Consider the following 24,123-nt stretch of genomic DNA (forward strand, 5'->3'; position numbering starts at 1 on the left):
TAAGACAGGTTTTTAGAGAAGTGAACTGCCATCTTTTCTTCCCAAAGCGGTAGCTGCTGTAACTACTGTGTCACCATTGATCACAGCATTGTTAAAGAATACTGGATATATTATGAACAGTCAAAAGAACCAACCAATCATAGAAGAAATACAACTAGAATACTCCTTAGGAGAGAGGAGGTTATGACTTCAGTTGGCATGCCTTGGGCAGTGTTTGCTTCTGTTGTAAATAGGGCTGCTATGAGTCAGAATTGACTTGATGGCACCTACCAGCACAGGCATTTTATTTAAAGTGTCAAAGTTTACCCAATAGTGAAGTTAGCATGAGGGAGATAAGTTGATAATCTTCCTGATGTACAAGCAGTGGGTAATGCATTACAGTTGTAGGATAACCCTACTTTAGCTCATGACTTGCAGCATAATCGTCATTAGCAACTCTTTTCTCTCGCAAAAGTGTTCCAGTTTAAATGGTCACATTTTAAATAGAAGGAATTATTGACAAGGAAAAAATACCAATAATCAGGGTCATTAGATACAAGTTTGAGATCTGCATTTATGTGATCTAAGGCAAGTTAAATTCACTGAGCTTCAGTTCCTAGTCAGCAAAATGAGCATAAATACTCATTTATTTACCTCTCAGCATATTGTGTAAAAAAATAATCTATGTTTTAAAGAGCTTAGAAAATGAAGCTCCATGCCAATATTCATTTTGTAATAAGAGACAACTACAAAAGGATACCATTTGAGGAAAACACAGTGAGTTTTCTATTAATAAGATCTTTCTTTAAACAAATACACCATTTACTACAACAGCTACTCCTCACTTATTAGCGATCTCATCATCCAACTTATCCATTTGTCACAGAGGGAAAAAACCCCAAATTTTATTATCTGATTATTTTTCACATTAAGGAGCAGTGAGCAAGTGAGAGAGAGAGAGGGAGGGAAGAAGAGACAGAGAGAGAGAGAGAGAGAGAGAGAGAGAGAGAGAGAGAGACACACACTAAGGTTCATTGACCATTTGTTTTCCCTGGGTTGGGCAGAGGAGCTCAGCAACCTGCAGGAGGTGGCCGTGGCCGGGGCTGGCCGGGGCTGGCTGGGCTTCAAACAGACAGTGGGAGTCTGACCCCACAGAAGTCAGTTGGTTTGTGGGAAGGGTGTTTCTTCTTTCAAACAGACCTCTTTGCCATTCAGTATCTTCCATAGCCTCCAACAGGCCCAGGTGGCCAAGCTTCATCTGCCCATCATGCCAGAAGTCACCTTGTGTGCAAGACCTGTCTCCAGAGCCAGCAGGGCTGGACAGTGGAGATGCAAGGTATAGACCACATGGAGGGCTGGTGTTATCCAGGTGAGAGTGGAACCCCTGTTGCTCCAAACTCATCAGTAACCACTGCCCACTACCTTGGTGACTTCCCACCCAGCTGAATGTCCAGTGCACAGGGAAAGGGAGGGAAGCACACTTACAGCTCAGCGGTGTCAGCTGTCTGATGGACAGTGCGTAAGAAGGGTGAAGGGCACTGTTGACAAAGACAGCCTGACTCCAGCATAATGAGAGACACATATGCATCCGAGGGGCCCTGGTAGTGTAGTGGGCTTTGCATTGATTTGCTAATCTCAAGGTCGGCAATTTGAACCCACAACTTGTTCTACAAGGAAAAGATGAGGCTGTCTACTCCTCTTCCTCCTCCATCTTCTCCTCCTCCTCCTAATGAATAGTAATAAAGATTCAGAAACTCATGGGGTAGTTGTACACTGTCCTATAGAATTGCTAGGAGTCAGAATTGACTATATAGAAGAGAGTTTGATGTATGTATCAGAAACTTACCCAAATCCACTGCCATTAAGTTGCTTCCAACATATTGTATTCTATAGGATGGGGTGGAACTGCCACTTGGGTCCTGAAGCTGTTAATCTTTATGGGAATAGATAGCCTTATCTCTGCCTCACAGAGCAGCTGCTTGGGTTTGAACTTCATACATTGGGGTTAGCAGCCCAACACATAACCAACTAAGCCACCGGAGCTGAATCTACGTGTGTGTGTGTGTGTGTGTGTGTGTGTGTGTGTGTGTGTGAATACACATGTATCTAATGGTGCGTGTGAATAAGTGCTTACTAAAGGCTAGGATGTAATTAGAATAAAATGAACTTAAGTGTATTAAATGGCTCCCACTGGGATGTGTGGATCTAGAGAGAGTGAATGACCATTGTCCAAGAAGGGGACCACATTGCCTTCTATTACCAATAATCCCAAACTGTACACAGGAACTTGCAACAACCACTTCTCTGTTATCCTCCTGTGACTCTTTTGCTTTGTCTCCTCTTTCTTCTTCTGATTTGCTCTATTCAATGGTGGACAAATGGTCAGAGCCAAGTCACTCCTCCCTCCAACCATCATCAAATGATTATTTAATGCAAGTGCAAGTTCTCTGCTCTATTTTAAGAATTTGATTAAAGAGCCCAGGGGACAGGGAATGATTTCACTAAAAATAGCAAAAGAAACAAACTATAAACATATATTCAAAACCCAGGCACATTCTAGAAAGGGAAGTAAAATACCTAATAAGCATAAGGAACAATGGTCCATTTCTGTACAGTAACAATGGTTGAGCTCATAGCTGTAGGATAAATCTCTAGGTAAAGGGAGTGAAGAGTTAGGGAAGTGGACTATGGTGGGTTTGAGATTGATACAGTAGGACATGCTAGGCAGGAGAAATTACATGGGTGAAAGCCCTGTTGAGAGAAAGAACATGACATGCTCAAAGAACTAAAAATCTAAAATATTAAAAAAGAAGGTTAATTTAAGTTGGGTGTTCAGCAAGGCTAAGAGTGCTGTGAAGTAGGTTTACAGATGAGCAGGAAAAAATCATAGAGGAATTTGTAAGCCACTGTGACTGTTTTACTGGCCCTCTCCTTTTTAAAAAGGAAAATCACTTGAAGATGTAGTCAGATGGCAACACGAATGCTTCTCCCTTAAAAAGGACTTTCTGGATGCAAAATGGTAGCAGGGCTAAAGAAGAAAAACATTTGGAACCCATCATTTTGTAGTTGTTTTTTGTTGCCGTGAGTCGATTCAGACTCGTAGTGTATTCGGTACTACCGAACAAAACACTGCGCGGGCTCGTGCCACCCTCCCGACTGTTCTTCCCTTTGAGCCCAGTGTTGCAGCCACTGTGCCGTCCAGCTCACTGAGTCTCCCTCCTTCTTGCCGTCCTTCCACTTTACCCAGCTCCATCATTCAGCCTCACTAGGCAAAGAAGGACATCTCTTTCCCCAGGGACTGGTCTCTCCTGATCACATGCCCAGAGTAGCTGAGATGCAGTCTCACCAACCTTGTTTCTTTTTTTTTTTTTTTAATCAATTTTATTGGGGCTCATACAATTCATCACAATACATAGATCAATTGTCTAAAGCACATCTATACACTTGTTGCCCTCATTATTCCCAAAATTCGCTTTCCTCTTGGGTTCCCGGAATCAGCTCATTTTCCTTTTTTCCCTCCCCCTCCCTTCCTCCTCCCCTCTCCCCCATGTACCCTTGATAATTTATAAATTATTATTGTATCTTATCTTACACTGCCCGGCGTCTCCCTTCACCCACCCCTCTGCTGCCTGTCCTCTAGAGAGAGGGTTATATGTAGCTCCCTGTGATCAATTGCCCCTTTCTACACCCCCCCTCCACCCCGGCAACCCCAACTGTCACCTCTGGTCCTGAGAGGTTCATCTGTCCTAGATTCCCTGCATTTCCAATTCCCATCTGTACCGCTGTGCATCATCTGGTCTAACCAGGTCTGCAAGGCAGAATTGGGGTCCTGGTAGTTGGGGGGAGGAAGCGTTTAAGAACTAGAGGAAGGTTGTGGGTTTCATTATTGCTGTACTGTACCCTAAATGGCTCATCTCCCCACTACCCCTCTGCAAGGTATGTCCAGTTGTCTAGAGATGGGCATTGGGTCTCCATCACGCTCCATGCTCATTGATGAGGATATGATTTTTCTCCCCCCCTTTGGTGATTGAAGCCTGGTCCCTTTGGCCCTTCATGATCACATATGTTTGTCCTTGTTTCTAAGAAGCATTCTGACTGTGCATCTTCCAAGATTTGCCTGTTCTTTTGGCAGTCCTTGGTACTTTTAGTATTCTTCCCCAGGAGCATAGTTCAAGTGCATTGGTTTTTCTTTGGTTTCCCTTATTTAATGGCCAAATGTAGCATGTATATGAGGCGAAAGGAAATACCATGGTCTGGGCCAGGTGCACCTTAGTCCTCAAAATAACATCATTGTGTTTTAACTCTTTAAAGGGGTCTTGAGTGGCAGATTTATCTAATGCAACTTGTCGTTGGACCGCTGCTTCCATGAGCATTGATTGTAGATCCAAGCAATATAAAATCCTTGACAACTCCATTTTTTTTCTCCATTTAGCATGATGTTAACTATTGGTCCAGCTGTGAGGATTTGGGTTTTCTTTACATTGGATTGCAATTCATACTGAAGGCTGCCGTCCTTAAACTTCAATAGCAAGTGCTCAAGTCCTCCTCACAGCAGGTAAGGTGCGCCACCTGCATATCACAGGTTGTTAATACGCCTCTTCCAGTCCTGATCCCCACTAGTCTTCATCAAATCCATCATTTTTTGGAATACATTAAAAACCATGTTTTTTGAAAACATGCTTTTTACTCTCCCTTGTCCTCATTCAATATTGCTCTCCAACATCTGCCCAAATGCATTTTCATGATTTCCTTCAGGAAATCAATTTGACTCTCTATTTTATGCATTGTTTTTCCAACCTGCACTTGCTCCTCAAAGACAGAGACAAGCTTCAGAACAAAAATGACAGCTACAGATGCTTATCTTCCCGCGTTTGCTTCCTCTAACGATAAATAACCGAGCTGTGAAATTCACAAGCTGTATCTTTTGCAAGCATTTTAACAGAGAAATAATCAGAAGAGGGCGAAGAAACATTAAAAATATGTATTTATAGCATCGGTGTAATCAAGCCAGTGCAATCAGCAGATATAAAAATGGCACTGATCTAGACTTAGTCTCCAACCTTTGCAGGGTAGTTCAGTACAGAAGGACACTTAAGTCCTTGACCGCTCATATTACACTTATCTTCGTTCAATATTTAAAAAGCTGTCTCACCTACCGTGTCTGAACAACCCAAAAGACCTCACAAGTAAACTTAGATTAAAACATTAACTATTGTTAATATTAGTGACACAGTCCAAATTTAGTGCAATATTAAGAAGAGCATATGTTTGTCTTTCATGTTCCTCAGTTTTTAAAAATTAGAATCAATTAAATAAAAAAAAGTACTTGGAAATTCTCACAGAGGGCTGGCTTCCTTTTGCTTTTGCCGGCTCTCTACTGGAGCATACATGAATCTGGTGACTGTTCACCTGGCAGTGAATATTGATCAGCTCATTTCCTTTACAGACCACCTGTGATCTGGCAGTTAGAGAGAGGCTTCAATGGAGAAAAGAAGATGATTTGGATGCATGTGTGCTCCAGTCTAGCATGAGGTCCTAAACCACTCAGGGTGGCATGAGTGCACTGGAAAATGCCGCCATCAAGTTGACGATACATCACAGGGACCCCATAGGAAGGAGGAGAGCTGGTCCGTAGCGTGTCTGAGGCTGTACATTTGTATGGGAGCAGAAAGCCTCATCCTTTTCCCTCTGCGTGATTGGCGGATTCAAATAGTAAACTCTAGCGAGCCAATGCTTAACCCAGATGCTGCCAGGCCTCCCACTGATCTGATAGAACAGAGTCAAACTGCTTCTTAGGGTTTCCAATACTGTAAATATTTCTAGGAGTAGATATCATTTTCTTTCTTCTGTGTCATAGCTGGTTTGAAGCACTGGCCCAACACTTAACCCGTGGTGCCACTGTGGCTCTGCAGGGGTGAGGAGGCACTGCAGATAAGCATGTCTACCTCACGGCGATAACTAGGACAATCCTGATCACAGGTGGAGAGAAATACGAGAAAATGGAACTGGAAATGTTCTCAGCATTTTGTTTTTGTATAATTGTTCTGCAATAATAAATGTATTGAGGTTCATGTATTTCATCTCAAGTTAAAATAATACCTTAATTATTTTTGTGTTTGATGTCTGTAATGGAAATGACCGCATTGAAGTTTGCTGTCCATCAAACAATCATTGGGTTCATTTTCATGTTAATAAAATGGACAGAAAACTGAACTGATTATCCGTTTCTTTTTGTGTGTGTTCTGGTATAAAATTTTGAAATCGGTATCAGCAAGATAAGAATGGAAAATATATGTGAGAGAAGTTAACTGTGACCATTTTTAAATAGACCATGGGGTTCATACTCATGTTAATAAAATGACCAGACCACCAAATAAATTAACAGTGTCTTTGTTATGTATTCAGGTATAGAATTTTGGAATCGATATCAACAAAATAAGAATAAAAAGTACAAGTGAGAGGTATGTACTGTGATCTATTTTTAAAATCTGGGTTGTTTCCTACTCTTTGTCTGTCAGTGGGTTGTACTGTTGTGGCTTGTGTGTGGCTGTGATGCAGGACGCTATGGTACTAGTACATCAACGCCAACAGGGTCACTGAGGTAGTTAGTTTAATGTGTCCATTGGATTTTAACCCCACTCCTGGTAGCATAATGCGTTAGTCTGGGAACTTTAGAGAAACAAATCCACAGAAACTCATGTACGAGAGAGTTTTATATAAAGGGTAAGTGCACATCAAGAAAACATCCCAACTTGGCCAATAAGCACATGTGGGGTTAATTGAAGGGTGGAGAGATAAATGGCACGGTGAGCCTAGCCTTTCTAGTTCTTGGGTCTCTTGCTTTGTGATGGTTGCACCAGGGTGCAGCTGCCTTAGCTAGTTCCCTGCTTCAGCTGGCAAGGCTGACTTCCTGCAAGACATCCCCAAGGAGAAGCCACATGGACCTACCTCGATGCAGTCCTGGGTGCTGGAGCAGCTGTGTGGAGACCCCTGACAGTGCTGAGATGCTTACACATTCACTGACTCATCTTTCCTCCTGAAGTGGGCATCGCTGTGTCTGTTTTGTGAGATGGAGGAGGACTGTGTGGACTGGTGTTGGACATATGGGTTGATGGGTTAATGTTGGGCTTGTGGGTTTGGGCAGCACTGGCTTGGGATGTTTTCTTGATGTGCACTTACCCTTTATATGAGACTCTCTCTTATACATGGGTTTCTGTGGATTTGTTTCTCTAAAGTACCCAGACTAATACAGTCACTAGGGTTTCAACAGAAATTCCCAAAGAGAACAAACTACAAAAAAGAAAGAGGCTGTCCACTTGTGAGGAATTCACCACCGAAACCTTACGGCTAGCACTGAAACCTTGTCAGATACTGAGAACCTTATGAATAGACTAGCGCAAGAAGATGAGCCCCTCAGGTCAGAAGGTACTCAACGTACGACTGAAGAAGTGCCGTCTTCTCAAAGCAGAGTTGGCAGTGATGACGAGAATGGAAGAAAGCCTTCAAGGCCTTTATTTGCTGATGGGCACAACTCAGTCTGAGAATGGCTGCAAACATCAATTAATAATCAGAACTTGGAACAGTATGAAAATAGAAAAACTGAACTATGTAAAAAATGAAACCAAGAAACAAAAACCCAAACTCACTGGCATCGCATCAACTCCAACTCATAGAGACTTGATAGGCCAGGGAACAGCAGCCCCATGGGTTTCTGAGACTAACAGTTGTGTGAGCACAAAGCCACAATTTCCCCTGCTGGTGACTGATGGATTCAAACCGCTGACCTTGCAGTTAGCAATCTAATGTACTATTCATTATGCCACCAGCGCTCCTTCAAATGAAAAAGAGCCCATAAATACAGACATTTTAGACATTAGAGGGCTGATGTGGACCAGTACTGACCATTTTGAATCAGAACATCACATGGTTTACTTCGCCAGGAATGACAGCTTCAAGTGAAATGATGCCACATTTGTCTTCAAAAAAGGACATTTTAAGATCTATTCAAAATGCATTGCTTTCTGTGATAGAATATTACCTATATGTATACAAGGGCACTCAGTTGATATGACTACTATTCAAATATATGCATCAAAGATTAAAGCTTGTGATGCAGAGATTGAAGAACTCTACCAAAGTCTTCAGTCTGAAATTTGATCAAATATGCAATCAAAGTGCATTAATAACTATTGATGATTGGAATGCAAAAGTTGGAACAAAGAAAAAGTAATAGTAGGTGGAAAACATGATATTGGTGATAAAAATACTGCTGAAGATCTCATGACAGAATTTTGGAAGACCAACAACTTCTTCATCACAAATACCTTTTCCAACACCACAAATGGTAACTATGCACGTGGGCTTTCCTAGACAGAATACACAGAAGTCAAATCGACTCCAATTGTGCAGAGACAATGGGAAAGCTCAATATCAGCAGCTAAAACCAGGCCAGGGTTTGCTGGAGGTGGGACACATGCTCACTCCCTGGGAGACATTGCAGCTGACAAAACACATGGAGCTATGCTAGTGCCCTGAGTTGGAGGAGCCACATAGAGACTCCTGCCAGAGCTGAGATGCTTACACACCCACTGGAGCCACAGGACTCCCCTCTGCCCCCCTCTGGCCTGCGATCTTCCTGCATTTGGCATCATTTTATGTGTTTCATAAGTCTAAAGAAGACTTCATCGATTGGTATCAGACATATGTGCTAATATATGACTTATGGACTTGATCTGGACTGGGCTGGGACATTTTTCGATATTTAATTGCTCTTGTATATAAAGCTCTTTCTTATACACATACGAGTGTCTCTGTGAATTTGTTTCTCTATTCTACCTAGACTGACAGAAATACATACCCACCCCAACCCCTCTAACATTGTATTAATTCCAACTCTTAGCAATAATGTATGGGGGAGTATAACTGCCCCCTACGTTTTCCAAGTTATCATTGCAAAAGCTGCCAGCCAATCTTTCTCCGAGGTGGGTTTGAATTGCTGTCCTCAAGGTTAACAGATTGCCCAACAACATTAAACCACATTAAACCCACTGCCTTACAGTCAATTTTGACTCTTAGCAAACTTTTATTGTTTCCAAAATAATCTTTACCAGAACAGAACGTTTACCTTTCTCTGGTTTAGTGACTCATGGGTTTGCACCACAGTCCTCGCAGTTAGCCATTCAACACTACCCAAAAGTGCTACCAGGGCACCTTTCCACTATATACAGACCTATGGGCATTTTTATCTTAAAATTTCAGCTGTACAACGGGCATGTGAAGTAGCCCTGCTTGTGTAGTGGGTAATGTGTTGGGCTGCTTACCATAAGGTCAATAATTTGGAACTACCAGAGACTCTGAGGGAGAAAGGTGAAGGTTTCCAAAAGTTCTACTCTGTTCCATAGGTCCCTATGAGTTGGAGTCACTTTGATGACAGTAGTTTTGAATTGGAAATTTGTCTGAATAAAATAGTCCTGAATGGGTCTACAATAGTTTATTTGCAATCAATTTGCAGAATATATCTATTTCTTTGAATGGGTGTACTAAAGGCAGACAACAACAATTGGTGAATTAGATAAGCTCTTCTTTGCTATTTATAGAAGATACTAATTTGGAAAGAAAAGACCACGTGCTTCGGAATGTCATTTTTATATATTGGGATCAATAAGAGAAGTTGAATATGTGGCTCCAAGAGGTTGGGAACCACTAGATGCTTAGGGGAAATGGCTTATGAACTCCGTAACTAAGCAATCATCAAACATAAGTTTAGGAAAGGCCTAATCATTGCAGGCTTGAGTTAGAGATCAGATAGATGTGCAGAAAATAGTTTTGATTGAATTTTTTTGCCATTGGCTTTTCAGGAAGGTTACCTTACTGGAGACTCAAAGATTTCTCTACAGACCTAAATTTAGACAATATTCCCTTTTAACCCTTTATATTCTCCTTTGGTGGGCTGATCTACATCTATAACAGCACAATCTGTAATTGTTGGCTCATACATCACTCCTTTGAGTTTTGTACAAGTGTAGTCAACTCTATTAGATATATATCTACATGAACATCCCCAGACATACATAATAATCTTAATATTATATATTCAGTCCTGCACTATCGCATTATCTTAAATTCAAACTTACTCACTTTACATGCTCCTTCATTTCTGTGTCAAGTAGCTCCACCAGAGAACCCAACTCAGGGATAGGGAAATAATTTCTTTTGATTGCTCCTTCTTGATTTCAAGGAGGCCTGGTGTAACAGTGGGCCGTGCAAAGTCAGCTCTACAAACTGCCTCGCCCCCGTGTGGCAGAAAGATGGGACGTTCTGCTTTTGAAAAGACTTATAACCTTGGAGACTCACAAAGGAGGTCCACTCTGACTTCTAGGATTGCTTTGATTCAGAATTGACTCTATAGCAGTGGATCTGTTTTGATTTTCTCTATTTCCCTTTCACTCACTATGCCAATTGTTTGCTATAACATACATGTACAATGTTATCCCTTTGTCCCCTATTTCTGTTTTAATTTCAATGATTTGAAACCTGAAATCTTTCAGTATATTCTAAGCACCTATCCTGAATTTTAGTTTTATGTCATGCCAAACCATTCATCAATGTGCTTGTGTTATTCTTTCAAAGAAAGACATTTCAACAGAGTACTTCTCAGGTCACAATTTCTATGGTGTCCCTTTATTTTAACTTAAAAAAATTGAATTAGTCCTTTATTTTACTTATATTCTATTAATACATTATATGTATTTAATACAATAACATACATCATACAAACAGAACTGCATGTATCAATACTGGGAGGATGGAGGGAAGGAGGATGGAGGGAAGGCGGGGTAGACATGGGGAACTGATCAAAATGATCTACATATAACCCCCTCCCTGGGGGATGGACAACAGAACAGTGGGTGAAGGAAGACGTCAGAGAGTGTAACACATGACAAAATAATAATAATTTATAAATGATCAAGGGTTCGTGAAGGAGGGGGAAACAGGGAGGGAGGGGAACATTGAGGAGCTTATGCCAAGGGCTCAAGTAGAAAGCAAATGTTTTGAGAATGATGATGGCAACAAATGTGCAAATGTGCTTGACACAGTGAATGTATGTATGGATTGTGATAAGAGTTGTATGAGCCCCCAATAAAATGGTTTAAAAATGATTAAAAAATTAAAATGGACTACATGTATCATATCAACATGAATCAATCTCAACACACTACTGAAAAAGTCACATTAGAGTTTTTCTTTAGGATTTCCAAAACACACAGTAGTAGTGCACGTTGTCTATGAACATAAATGAACGCAGAAGTATGACAATGAAAAGCAGTTGAGAAAGTTGTGTACAACAGCTCCCGAAGAGTGGCTCCCTCTAGGGAGAGGAGAGTGCAAAAGAATGCAATTAGGAACTGGCACACCATGGCGGTTAGTGGGAGCTTAAGGAGCACAGCACGTGTTTCAATGATAGCCCATGAATTTCACCTTTGAGAGGAATGAAGCTGTCACACATGAGTATGTGAACTCCTCCAGTCTCCAGTGCTAAGGAGCTCTCAGTCTGTCATGATTGACAAATGTAGCACAGTCCCAATTGTTTATCCATCTACACAATTACAACAAAGTTGGTTGAGGCAACACAGGAACAAAGGTGGAACTCGATTTCACGTCAAATAATCTGACACTACTTATGCCCCAAACAAATTACTTATGTCTCTCTAAGCCTCAGTTTCCTAATGTGTTAAACCGTAAGTAACACCAAGCTACATAAAATGAAAGGCTTAGAGCAGGGATACAGGTGGTCCCTTTATTGCAGACTAAAAATAGCTGCTACTTACAGTAAATATCTCATAGATGCGAGGTACACTTACTTTTATGACCTTACTTTTTCCTCCTTTCTCCTCCCTTCCTGTGCTTCCTTCATACCCCAACCTCCTCAAAGCCTACAAAATCTGCTTCTTTGACACCATTTTTCTTAGTTTTTCAAAAAATAGTGGTGTCATGAAGTATTTGTTTTTTATGAGATTGACTAACTTTGCTGAGCATTGTCTTCCCAATTCCTCCATATCATGAGGTGTTTGATAATTCCATTACTGATTTTTGGAGGCCCGTATTATTCCACTGAATGCATGTGTCAGGGTTTGCTCATTTATTCCTTCACACAAAGGCTTTTGGGTTGTTTCCACAATTTAGTAGTTTCCATACTATTGTAGATAGTGCTGCCATTAACATACATGTGCACATATCTTTTTGTCTTTTCTTCTTTATTTTTTTGGGGTCTATACAGAGTGGAGAGTGTGCAGGGCCATATGGTATTTGTATGTATTCAAAAAAGTGACATATGGTTTTCCATAATGGCTTTTGCAATTCTACCTACAGTGTGGTTTATGCTTGTTTTATTCTCTTCACATTCTCTCCAGCAATACACGCTAGGTTCAATCACATGTGTAGCATTTCTCATTTGATACTGTATATGTAAGATTCATTTTACAAGAATTCATATTAGAATATTTAATATTTCCTGGTAGCACTCTATAAACTCTATATTGTTTATGAGTGTTTTAAAGAACAAGAAACACGATTTATTATTTCTTGTTAGATAAACAGAAGCTGTTTTTTTCTATTCAGAAGAGCTATATGGGCATATAATATTTGTTATCAATTAATATAGCACAGGAGGAATAATACTAGGTGAATTGTTTAATCAATATTAATTTCCTCCCAACTTTAGTGAAAAAGAAACACACTTAGAGAAGTCTGTCCTAAATGAAACTAATGTTAATTGCTTATGAAAAGGGTATGCCGTTTGACCCATGAGCAGTCCATGCCATGTTACAGACATCCAAGATATGTGCTGTGCACCATAATGGATTGACTTAAAAGTAAAAGTTTAAGAAAGAAGTAAACTATTTTTAATAACCTGGAAGAACCCAGCTTCAGGTAAATTGCAATAAATTAGTAATAAAGCCTTAACTGGATATATCCCCTAGAAAATGGAGCATCTTATTCAAGATGTAATTGAGAAACTAACTTCTGAATAATAACTTGAAGACGTTATGTGATACACATCCTCATGAAAGAGACTTAGAAAATATGGGCGCTATAGCGAAGGACGGCGAAGAGATGGGATGGCTGAGCTATCAGAAAGAACAGTGACCGGGTCTTCTCAATGTCAGCTGAGCCCACACGGGAGACGCATACCAACATCTGTGATTCAAGAAATGGGAAAGATATAATCCAAATCTAAAGGAGGGATTGTTATCAGAGCTCAAATTGTGAAGTTCTGTCTTGCAGAAAGGTATGGATGACAGTGGGAGCCCAAACTGCATTCCTAGAATCCACTTGGGGAATAAGCCTCCAGAGAGTCCCCTCTGACCATAAGTGAGAGATGGGAGTAACCTGGTTATTGACAGACAGTACTGGAGAGACAATGATAGTAGATAACATGATATATCTGACTTGAATGGTTCAAGCCTTATCATTTGATCCCCTTCTGATACATTTTGTACTTGATCTGTTGTTTATTTTCCCCCCCTATTCCTCCACGTTGGCTCCTGTGTGCTCTGACCAGACCAGTTGCTCTTCTTGAGCTGTAGCTTCAGTGCTGTTCTCTGAAGTGAATTCTTCTGGATGACCTGGTTTTTAATATTTTCTGTGTTTTTGTTGCTGTTCAAGATCGGAGCTTATCTCTGTTGTATGTTGTTATTGTTGGTAGCATTCTTGACTCTGTTAGGTATCTTTCTATGTTTTTCAGTCTATGAAGCTCAGGTTGGGCGATTCTACAGAGACAATAGCTAGAATAGGGCTCCCCTGGGGGATTGCAGGGGAGGGAGGAGGCAATGAGGAGCTGATCTCAAGGAGTATAAGAAGGAAGAACATGTTTAAATAATGATTGTGGTAATGAATGCATGACCCGACTTGATATGACTGAACTATTGAATGGTATGATGTCTGGATTATGTCCGAATAAAATGATTGGGGGAAAAAAGCTTTATCTGAATTTCTAGTAACCTAGATTAAGAGCACGTGGATATATTCGGATACATCACTAGAAAAGCAAAGTTATGTCAAGGTAGGCAAGCTTAGGACTTTCTTTGTACTCTTACTGGAAGACAAAAGTAGTGATAAACTAAACTCAAATTAAAGAAGTAAAATCTTTGATTTGGAGTTAGGCAGAAAGGGTAATTACAGCCGATGAAGATATATGCTTCCAAGATTAACCTGAGGCACAAACAAGCGCTAGTCTAAGAGCAGTGACGGGATGATTTAGAGGTACGATTTAAATCTGCCTCTCAGAGCACAGTTATTTGGTGTCATCGTTTTTGTTTTTTCCTCAATTTGTGTTTGTGTAATTGAGATATTAAAAATTATAGTAGTAGAAATCACAGTAAAAATAGGAATTTCAAATAGGCACACAAAAAAACCCCTCAAAATGTCAGAAGATTCCAACATCAAGGTAAGCAAGCAGAATAAGGGGATTCAGAAAACAAAAAGGAACAACTTAAATTGAACACTATCATTTGGAAAGCATTCTTTGATATGAGTAAAAATTACATTATTGTATGAGAATCATTACGTTGGGTCTGAACAAAGATGTCATGTTGATGATTAAAGTATGTCTGACTCAAGTCATAATATTCCAGTCATCTCATATGCATGTAAAGGCTGGAGGGTGAAGAGGTACGACAGAGGAAAATTGATGCAATTTAAATTTCAGCGTTTGTGAACAGCATTAAAATTACCATAGACTGCTAGAGAACAAGCGAGCACGTGCTAGAAGTACAGCAGGCTGTCCAGCAGACGTGAGGAGGGTGAGACTTTGTCTCGTGACTTTGTCTCATCACTAAGGCGATCCGGAGGGAGCAGACCTTGGGGAAGGAAATTATTCCTGGTAAAGAGTAAGATCAGCAAAAGAGTAAATGGAGACCCTTCGGTAGCTGGATGATTTTCTGTCAATTTGCATTTATGGAGGACTGGAGTCTAACCTGTCAGTCAGATTGCAGCCTGATGATGCCTCCGGGGAGGTATGACCTTTTTACAGGGCAGACACTGGGAACTTCTCTTTCATCTTTTTCTACTCCTTTGCCTTTCTGTTTGCTGGGCACTCTGGCTGCCTCTTGTGGTGGCCCGATGTGGGCTGCCTGACCCAGAGAGCTCCCAGCACCAGGCCTCGTTTCCTCGTCTCCTCACTCTGCACCCACCAGCCCGTGATCTTCCTGCTTCATACTTCACCTTTATGAGTCAGTAGCCTGCAGCTCCCTGAGTCTGAAGAGGGCCTTGGCTGGCATTGGACTTGTAGACGAGTTGGACTGGACTGGGTGCCTTTTGGATGTAAGATGACTACTTGAATATAAAGCTTTTCTTTAATACATATGAGTGCCATGGGATTGGCTTCTCTAGACAATCCAGCCTACTACACCCTTCAACAAAATAGAGCCACACAGTGGCCGTAGCAATGGGCTCAAACATAAAAACAATTGAATTGTGAGGATGCTACAAGACTGTGCAATATATTCATCTGTTGTACATAAGGGTACTGTGAATATGAGAAAACTCAATGGTACCAAACACCAGCAATAGCATATACGATTTATTGTTGTTAACATCTGCCAAACTGGTCCCAACTGAAGGCAATTCTACGCACAAAGATCTAAACATCGCCTGACTGTGTCCCATCCCAATGGTCAATTACAGCTCAGACCATTGTGATCCACAGCATGTTTCTTGCCTTGTTTTCAGAACTAGATCACCAGGCCTTTCTTCCAATTCTGGCAGATCTACAGGCATCTGCTCAGCTTTATAGCAACAGGTAAGCCTCCATTGACAGACAGGTGGTGGCTGCACAGGAGGTGCCTTATAGTGCACTCTCCTATATGAAAGACAAGAATTCTACCACCGATGGCCAAGGGACATATACTTATTTTACTTTAGAAAGCATGATCAGGAACAGTTTCTCTGGAGAGGTAACTTTTGCTCATCGTATAAAACAAGGAAGAGAGCAAATAATAGACTTCTCTTCTGAGCAGAGAGAATTGCTAGTTTAACCTCCTGTAGTCAGAGCAACCTTGAAATGTTTCAGACTTATCTAGACAGCTAGTCTGGCTACAGTGGTGCAAGCAAGGCCGAGAGAGTAAGCAGATGAAGTTTAAGATATTGGCATCCTGGGGCATGATAGTTGTCATGTGTCTTTTGTTGTTAGATGACAATCCCAAGTGACCCTGTGGGACATGGTAGAACCGCTGTCTTGCACTTCTGAGCTCCAGTGGCACTGTATCTGGTAGGCATTGGACTACTTTCCGAAAGGTTGGGAGTTCAAATCCATCAGCGGTTCTGCAGGAAAAATAGGCTATTTGCTCGAGTGAAGACGTATGATCTCAGAAAAACATATACGGTTAGTACGAGTCAGAGTTGACACCAAAGTAGTGTTTTAAGTTGGGTTGATATTTATGGGAATAACCGGCCAGATCTAGCAGGGAGCCACTGTGTAAGTTCATCTTTCCAGTTACCAGCTAAGCATACTTACTGTCGAGCCACCAGGGCTTCTTACAGTTACCGGACAGAGTGCACTTTTTTCCTTTCTTTTTTAAAAGAGATACTCTGGCAAGGATACTCTGGCAAAGGGGAAAAATTAAGGGTGCTATTTCAGTGGTTTGTGGGAGAGGATTTTGGTACAGGTTTAAAGGTGGTTGGATTTGGGAGAGTAAGTAATGTCATGACAAATGATTACTGTGACCCAAACTGGATATCTAAAAGTTCCCTTTACTGTGAGGGAGAAGTCTCAAGGAGGTACACTGGGGGGCTCAGGAAAATGAAAAGTTTTGTTCTATGTATAAGAAATTAAAATTGCTGTTGGATGCCCACAAAAAGATGTTGAATAAATATTTTGATATATGATCTCAGGTAGGATATCTTATTCTCACTAGGAAAACCATTAAGTGATTATCCAGTTAATTTCAAACAAAGGAGAATATAGTCTGAAGTTAAATGAAAAGACTTAAGGGGAAATATTCTCAAAGTACAAGTCCATTGCATTTTATTTCCATTTTTCCACGTACTATTCGAAGCCTCTTCAAACATTACTTACAGAATATTTTTTTCCCAAACTATTTTCAGTTTACTTCCAACTACATTTTTCTCCTCTCTGTTTAAAAAATTTGTGATTCCTTGGTCATTAGACAAACATATGATTACGTCTCCTAACTGAACAAGCACAACACAAAAGGTTCCCAACTAGATAGGAGTAGCTTATGCTTCTTTCCATACGCTAAAAATGTATAATCTTTTACTGTTTCCATACAGCCCACCCCAAGAATACTGAAAACAGAAAATGAGGGGAAATAGGTACATTAGTTCCACAAAGCAGATGCTAGGACTATAATAAGAAAAAGTTATTTTATCAATGTAATGTTTTCTGTTTGATAAATACAATTTCAAATCAAAGTAAAATGTGATGAATCTATTTTATTTGCCTGAGCCTACGTTAAATCTGACAGAAGCAATAAAACGCTCACAAATCCATTTTGGTCTGAGTTTATAAATCTGTAGAGAACACAAAATCTCCGTATGTGAAACAATATGAGAACAAGAGAACAGTAGAGATTCAGCATCACAGGTGGTCAAAGATGGACATTATTAAGCAGTGCTCATTTTTCAGCAATCCAACCATACCCGAATGTACGTGGAGATTTGGACACTGCCACGAATCGGTAACTGCGCATGACTTACCAAGTGGTTGCCCTGCGATGATCCTGGCATTTTCTCCGGCAACCGCGGCTCTCGCGTGCCGCTCGCTCATGTACTGCACAAACGCGTAGCCTTTGTGCACTGAGCACCCGACGATTTTCCCATACTTTGAGAAAATGGCTTCAATGTCAACTTTCTTGACAATGGCGGTATTCAGATTGCCGATGAAAACACGAGAGTTGATGGACTTGGGGTCGTTCTTGTTGGTGACGTTGCTGGTCTGTGTTTTGCCAGTCATGGTTGCTATGTTTTAACCCTTAAAAAAATCAAAAGTAAACAATTAGATTGAATAAATATCACTGGCTTTTCATCGTTTTCAATAATGACGCAGGTGACTTCAAGTCCTTACGTATTAAATTTATTTTATTGAGAAGAAAATGTATTAATAGAAATGGTAAAGCTTATTGAGAAGAAAATTTATTCATGTAAAAGGTGAATACTGTTCTGTTAAATGTGGCAGAGAAATTGTCATAGCAATTTAACATATAATTGTATGTAAATTTCTGATGGATTCATCCACAATTCAGCCTTGTACAGTCACTAAGCATTTTATAACTCTGTTTGTTTTTAAGTTTCTTTATTTTGAAGGTGCAAATAAGGCACCTTATGATATCAACAAAAAATATCCAACTTCCTCTGGTCAGATAGTATATGATATATAGTAACGTCCTTCTAGGTAAAATGAAATACTTGCATTTTTGTTATGTTTTCAATAATTAGACATATCAGCTCTTTCATTACAAGAACTTTCCTATCAGAAACTAACTCATTCCATTAAGAGAAAAAATATTAAAATTAAGATGATCAATTAGAAAATTTCATATAAGAAAAATATGACTTTGAAATTAAATGAGGGATATAACCAGAATTAATTTTGTGTGCTCTTGTTAATTGAGCCAACAGCGCATGTCAGTTTTATAAAAGCATTTGTAGCTAGTGCTCATCAGCGATTAGCAAATTAGTAGACTGGGTATCTGTGATAGAATTTCTACTCTCAACCTCATTTTTTATCCATTTAACTAATGGCTCCTATGTTGACTAAGGACTCTTAGTATTTCCAAAAAGTGGTTTTTGAGCTTCGCAGATTGTTTAATTCTGGCTAATTAAACACAATGCAATTTTCTAAGTACTCAAGCATTTACAGGGTTTTTTTTCAAGGTCCTAAAATTCATTCATTCAGTCAGTCATTCAACAATATTTATTAAGCACTTATTTTTGCCAGACATCATTTTCTAAGGTACTTAATAAGTTAAAGACAAAATATATATTGAACATAAAATCTCACCATGGGCTCAGTTTTTGACACTGGTGATGGTTGATGAATATTAGCTGATTGATGCATTTTTGGGGGGACAAATTACAATTTTAATTGAAGACTCTTCTCTAAAATCCTATCGCTTTAAAGATAATTAATAAGTGCATCTGATTTTTTAAGAAAATCATTTTAAATGCCACTTCTAAATTACACATTAAAGCAGTACAAGTCTTAAAGACATGCAAATTGGATATGCTGGAAAATCTACTCACTATATATTTAAAGCAAGTACTCCTGAAATCAAGAGCAATAAAGTAACATAAGAATGTTCCAAATTAAGCTGTTCATTATTACTTCTTGGATTATTACACTTCTACGTCATTTTACACATTCAACATTCCACATGTCATTATAGTGAAAGTCCATTTTGAAAATATTTAGTTATACAGATAAAATTTAAGAATATGGCATCAGTAAAAATAAGGATTTACCACGTTTTAGTGGTTTCTTGATGCATTATTGAATCCAGGTTGGAAGAGAGAAAAGCTATTTCTTTTTAATGTTGCAAATTGAACAACTGCATACTTCAAAAATAAATGCTCTAAGAATCAATGGAAATAAGAAAAATCAAGGTAAACATTTAAAAATCAAAGCAAAGCATCATCTTGTGTCATTTAATCACACTAAGGGGAAAATAAGCTAGAGATGCAATTTTTTTTTGGTCTCCAGAATGAATCGATAACCATCTTTTTTATTGGTCTAGGTTAAGATCAGTAATAAAATTTATAGCAATCACATTATTTTCTTATTGTTCTTCTTGTGACAATATCACAGGACTATTTTTAAAGATGAACACTTCTCACATTTGATGTTTTATTTCTAAAGTAGCTATACATTTTAAAATTTAAACAAGAATTGTTAGATTAGGTTACATCCATGGTTTATAGTGCTCTGTTTCTGACAGTGCACTGAGTCTAATGCAATTCAGGGCACAGCTATAGTCTGAACACCATTATCTTATCGTCAACATGCTATCTCTGACTTCATCTCTTTATGTAGAGAAATTTTATGGCTATTGCTATAAATTGCCAATTGTTCACATCTTATTAATGGTTTTCAAAAACTGGTTGTTGTCAACACATGGAAATTCCACTGTGTGTTATAGTAGCATCCTACCCCACAGAATTTTCAACGGTTATTTTTTGGAAGTATATCACCAGGCATTTTCCCCAGAAGGTTCTGTGTGGACCTGAACATTCAGCCTTTTGGTTTGCATCAAAAAGTTTAACCAAATCAAAACCGAACTCACTGCCAATTTTGACTCAATGCTTAATAGCTCTCAATGACTTTAAAGTCAGTATGTACTTACTGTATATAAAAATATAATCTAACATTTCAGTTTCTTTTAGTGTGTCTAATGATCAAAGAGGTTTTATTGTTGTGCTTGTTGTATGATTGCCCATGATAATTGCAAAATTCTCTAAAAGCCAGGTGTAAACTAATAGTATATTTTAAGTTGTGCATCTCTCTTACACAAATATGTAATAATTTAAATATTCCAATTAAAGTGAAATAAGTTGGGTTCCTCCTGATTTAAACAACTGGAAAATCAGATGAATGTATGGAATAACTTCTTTTCCCTCCAGATATGAAGCTAGAGAAAGTTCAAGATGATGATACTTGAGAGAAAGTAAATAAAGAACATAATGTCTAAGATTAGCCCAGCTTTCTGCCTGAAAAGCACATTAGAAGCCATGGAACAGAGAGGGCCATTTCAAATAGAGGCTATAATCTTAGAGTGGTAAGGAGCCAGAGATCAGGGTGTAGACAATCTCATCACTTTCATGAGACAGAATTTTACACAGAAGGGAACGATGCAGATAGAGCACTCCAGAAATCCTGTTAGTGGGTCCCTTGAATCAGTGCCCAATCCTAAGACAAGCATGCAAAGGACACCAATCTAGGAGGGGGGTCAAAAGCTATCGGAAAGCTCTCAGCTGGTGGCTTCCATGGTGATGAAGAGCCAAGATTCATTGAAGTTCTTAGCATAAAAAAATGGAGAGTACCAATTGATCCCTTGAATTCTAAAGTTTTGATATTAGAAGTAATGAGTATAAACTATTCCTAGAGTAAAAGATACTCATGAACCACACTATAAAAACTCATAAACAAGTCTCAAGATACTCAAACCAAATGAAGACAGCCTAACATTGTTAGATCAAAGCACAGAACTTTTAAAATTACATAATTCATATACGGTACAACGTGAAATATACTATCCTCAGCATCCTAAGAACCTCCCAAGAATCATAAAAGTATAAACCATAACCAGGGGGGAAAGTTAAGGACATTAAAAAAAAAATCAATATTCTAAAAATGAGAAATATAATGCCTGAAATTTTAAAAAAATAGAGGGCTATAAAGTGTTTAAAGAAAACTGGAATTCAAAACTATGTATTTTTTTCAACGAGCATTTTGAAGCCCCCTTGTAGTGAATGCATATTACAGTTGATAAGGTTCTGCAGAAGAAAAGATTGGTGACTTTGAATGAATATGAATAGAGACTATTCAAAATGCAGCACATTGAACAGGCCTTCCGAGAACCATGTTGCAATAGCAAGCTATTTAATATTCTTATATCTGTCATCCCAAAAGAGGGATAAGAAAATATTCAAAATCATGACCATGTAGCTTCCAAATCTAATAAAAATTACAACCCCACATTGAATCTGAACCAGGGGAAACATAAAGAAAAGCAAACCTAGACACATCGTGATCATATTACTGAGAAACGTCTCCATATCCTAAGAAAAAATGGAAAGCTATATTGATAAGGAAGTGATATAATTATGAAATAGATGACAAGTATATTCCCCCTACCCTTAGAACTTGTCTGTCTTTAATTTAGAAGTTTGGGTAGAGGTAGGGTAAAGTGTCTATGAAATCTAACGTACAAAGTTGTAAATCACCACTGTCCAATAAAATGTTCTGTGATAATAGAAATATTTGGTATCTGCCCTTTACAAAACAGGCACCAACAAACCACAGGTGGCTTTGACCCCTGGGGATGTGGCTGATGTGATGACTGAGAAACCAAACATTTATATCCTTAATTAAAATGAAGGCAACTATTCAGTGAAAGAGAGATCAAGAGATCATATCCAAATGGGGGGACTAGAGAAAACTGTGTTTAATGGATCAAAATAGGAATTAAACACCAGAAGATATAATAAAGAATTCCAAGGGCGTACAATTAGTTTTCAACATTCACCAAAGAGCGGTTGTTTTCCCAATATTTTAAACGCATCTACTCGAATGTTTCCATTAAATGAATTCATATACAAATTACTTAGGTTTATAATTAGGAAAGGGGAAATATTAAACAAAATCAACGTATGAATTTTAACCTTTACTGTTGGGCAATACCACCCCAGTTGTTGTAGAGTCCTTCCCACTCTGGGAGCCTCTGTGTGGCGTCCGACATGGGGACTCTACGGGAGCAGCAGCCTCATCTTTCTCCGGAGCATAAACTGGTGGTCTGAAAATGCCGACCTCGCAGTTAGCATCTCAATGCACATCACACAGCACCTCTGGGGTTCCTTTGTTGGACAATATAAACCAAAAGTATGACAATAAAAGTCTTGAGTTTGTCCTCCAAAAGGTTATCTGCAATTTAGATATACATAACATATATCCTTTGCTAAATATCCCTAAACTTGCCTCCCTTATTTTATTCTATAAAATATGTTTTTAAAATTGCCAAAAATCTCTTCATTGTGCACTGGGCGAAGGTTTCAGAGCAGTAGATCATCAGTTTTACATTTAGTGAGTCATGCAGATTTTGTTTGATCTCATTCACTGCAACCCCCTCAATGCAATATAACGTCTTCCTGATTCCCGCCCTCCTGCTTTCCTAGCCTGCCTGAGCTTTGTACAACCTTGTGTAAATGCGGCTTTTGATCTTAAATATATAGCTATTTATAAAACAATATTAAACAGATATTTGGTACATTATTGAATTATAATTATAAGGTAATTAATTGTGACTTTACCCTTTCAGAATTGTCAGATCATATTTAAACTATATTGAATATAAAATGGCCATTCTACACCACCATAGCAATGGTGATTCTCCAATAGCTTCTAAGATTTATAATAATTATTTTGTGAAAAATCTTCTCTTTGCCATGGAGAGTTAACTGTGATGTATTTGGTCTTCACCATCCACAATAACAAACCTCACAATTTTGATACTCACTATCAAACCACTTCCTTCAGTGAACCAAATATATCTTTTTTAAGGTAAAGACTTAGAGCAGTGGTTCTAAGTGCCATGACCCTTTAATACAGTTCCTCATGTTGTGGTGATCCCCCAACCATAAAATTATTCTCGTTGCTACTTCCTAACTGTCATTTTGCTACTCTTATGAATCGGGCGATCTCTGTGAAAGGGTCATTCCCCAAAGGGGTCGCGACCCACAGCTTGAGAACCGCTGACTTAGAGGAACATACATGGTTGAAAGCAATATATAATAGCTATCCATGAAGACAGAAGATAATTACAGCCTGAAGACCAGTACTGGTAACATTGTGTTATATCTTCCTTTATCATGTTTCAAGCATGAAGAAAGAGTTGTATATTACAAAAAAGGGTTGTGATCATATAAAATGTTAATAATTATTATTGAAGTCTAGTTTATTTTGTTATTAAAATATTCTTTCTAGATATAATTGTAGAGGCTTAACAGTAAAGTTGTTTCATTTTTGTGTGATGGACACTTAGCTTGTTTTCTTTTCTATTTTTTACAAAATCATAAAATATTTGAGATTGGTATTTTGACAAATTTCATCATGACAGTTTTCACATAATAAAATGTGGGGTTATATAGAATGGAAAAAATTGAGTTTAGTTATGAAGGCTCAAATACGTTCCCAGAAAGTCGGGCACCTTTTCACACAAATCCTTTTCTTATATACGTTATAACTAAAGCCAAACAATGAGATGGGATAACTTCCAACTCACAGCCATTCTGCTTTCATAATAGTCTTGCGAACCCAGAGCGGCAGTTCTGCTGTGTTCTATGAGGTCTCTGTGAGTATAGATCATAGAGTACCTGTTTTACTTAGTGTGCTCAAAGCAATTTTGACACCTGTCA

The 24,123-nt window shown here is 38.9% G+C and overlaps 1 protein-coding gene across 2 annotated transcripts in view; it reads right to left on the minus strand.

The window, feature by feature from the left end:
• The window catches only part of RALYL (RALY RNA binding protein like), an 832,089-nt gene that overhangs the window by 426,142 nt on the left and 381,824 nt on the right, over nucleotides 1-24,123 (minus strand). For both annotated transcript variants that reach the window (XM_045287689.1, XM_045287683.1), the window contains exon 2: nucleotides 17,695-17,968. In XM_045287689.1, coding sequence (XP_045143624.1) covers nucleotides 17,695-17,950 — 256 coding nt within the window. In that variant the 5' untranslated portion in view covers nucleotides 17,951-17,968. The remainder of the gene's footprint in view (nucleotides 1-17,694; nucleotides 17,969-24,123) is intronic.

The sequence above is a fragment of the Echinops telfairi genome, unplaced genomic scaffold (assembly GCF_000313985.2).
Source record: "Echinops telfairi isolate 266 unplaced genomic scaffold, ASM31398v2 ScPeMD7_1;HRSCAF=3_0, whole genome shotgun sequence".
Taxonomy (NCBI): Eukaryota; Metazoa; Chordata; class Mammalia; order Afrosoricida; family Tenrecidae; genus Echinops; species Echinops telfairi.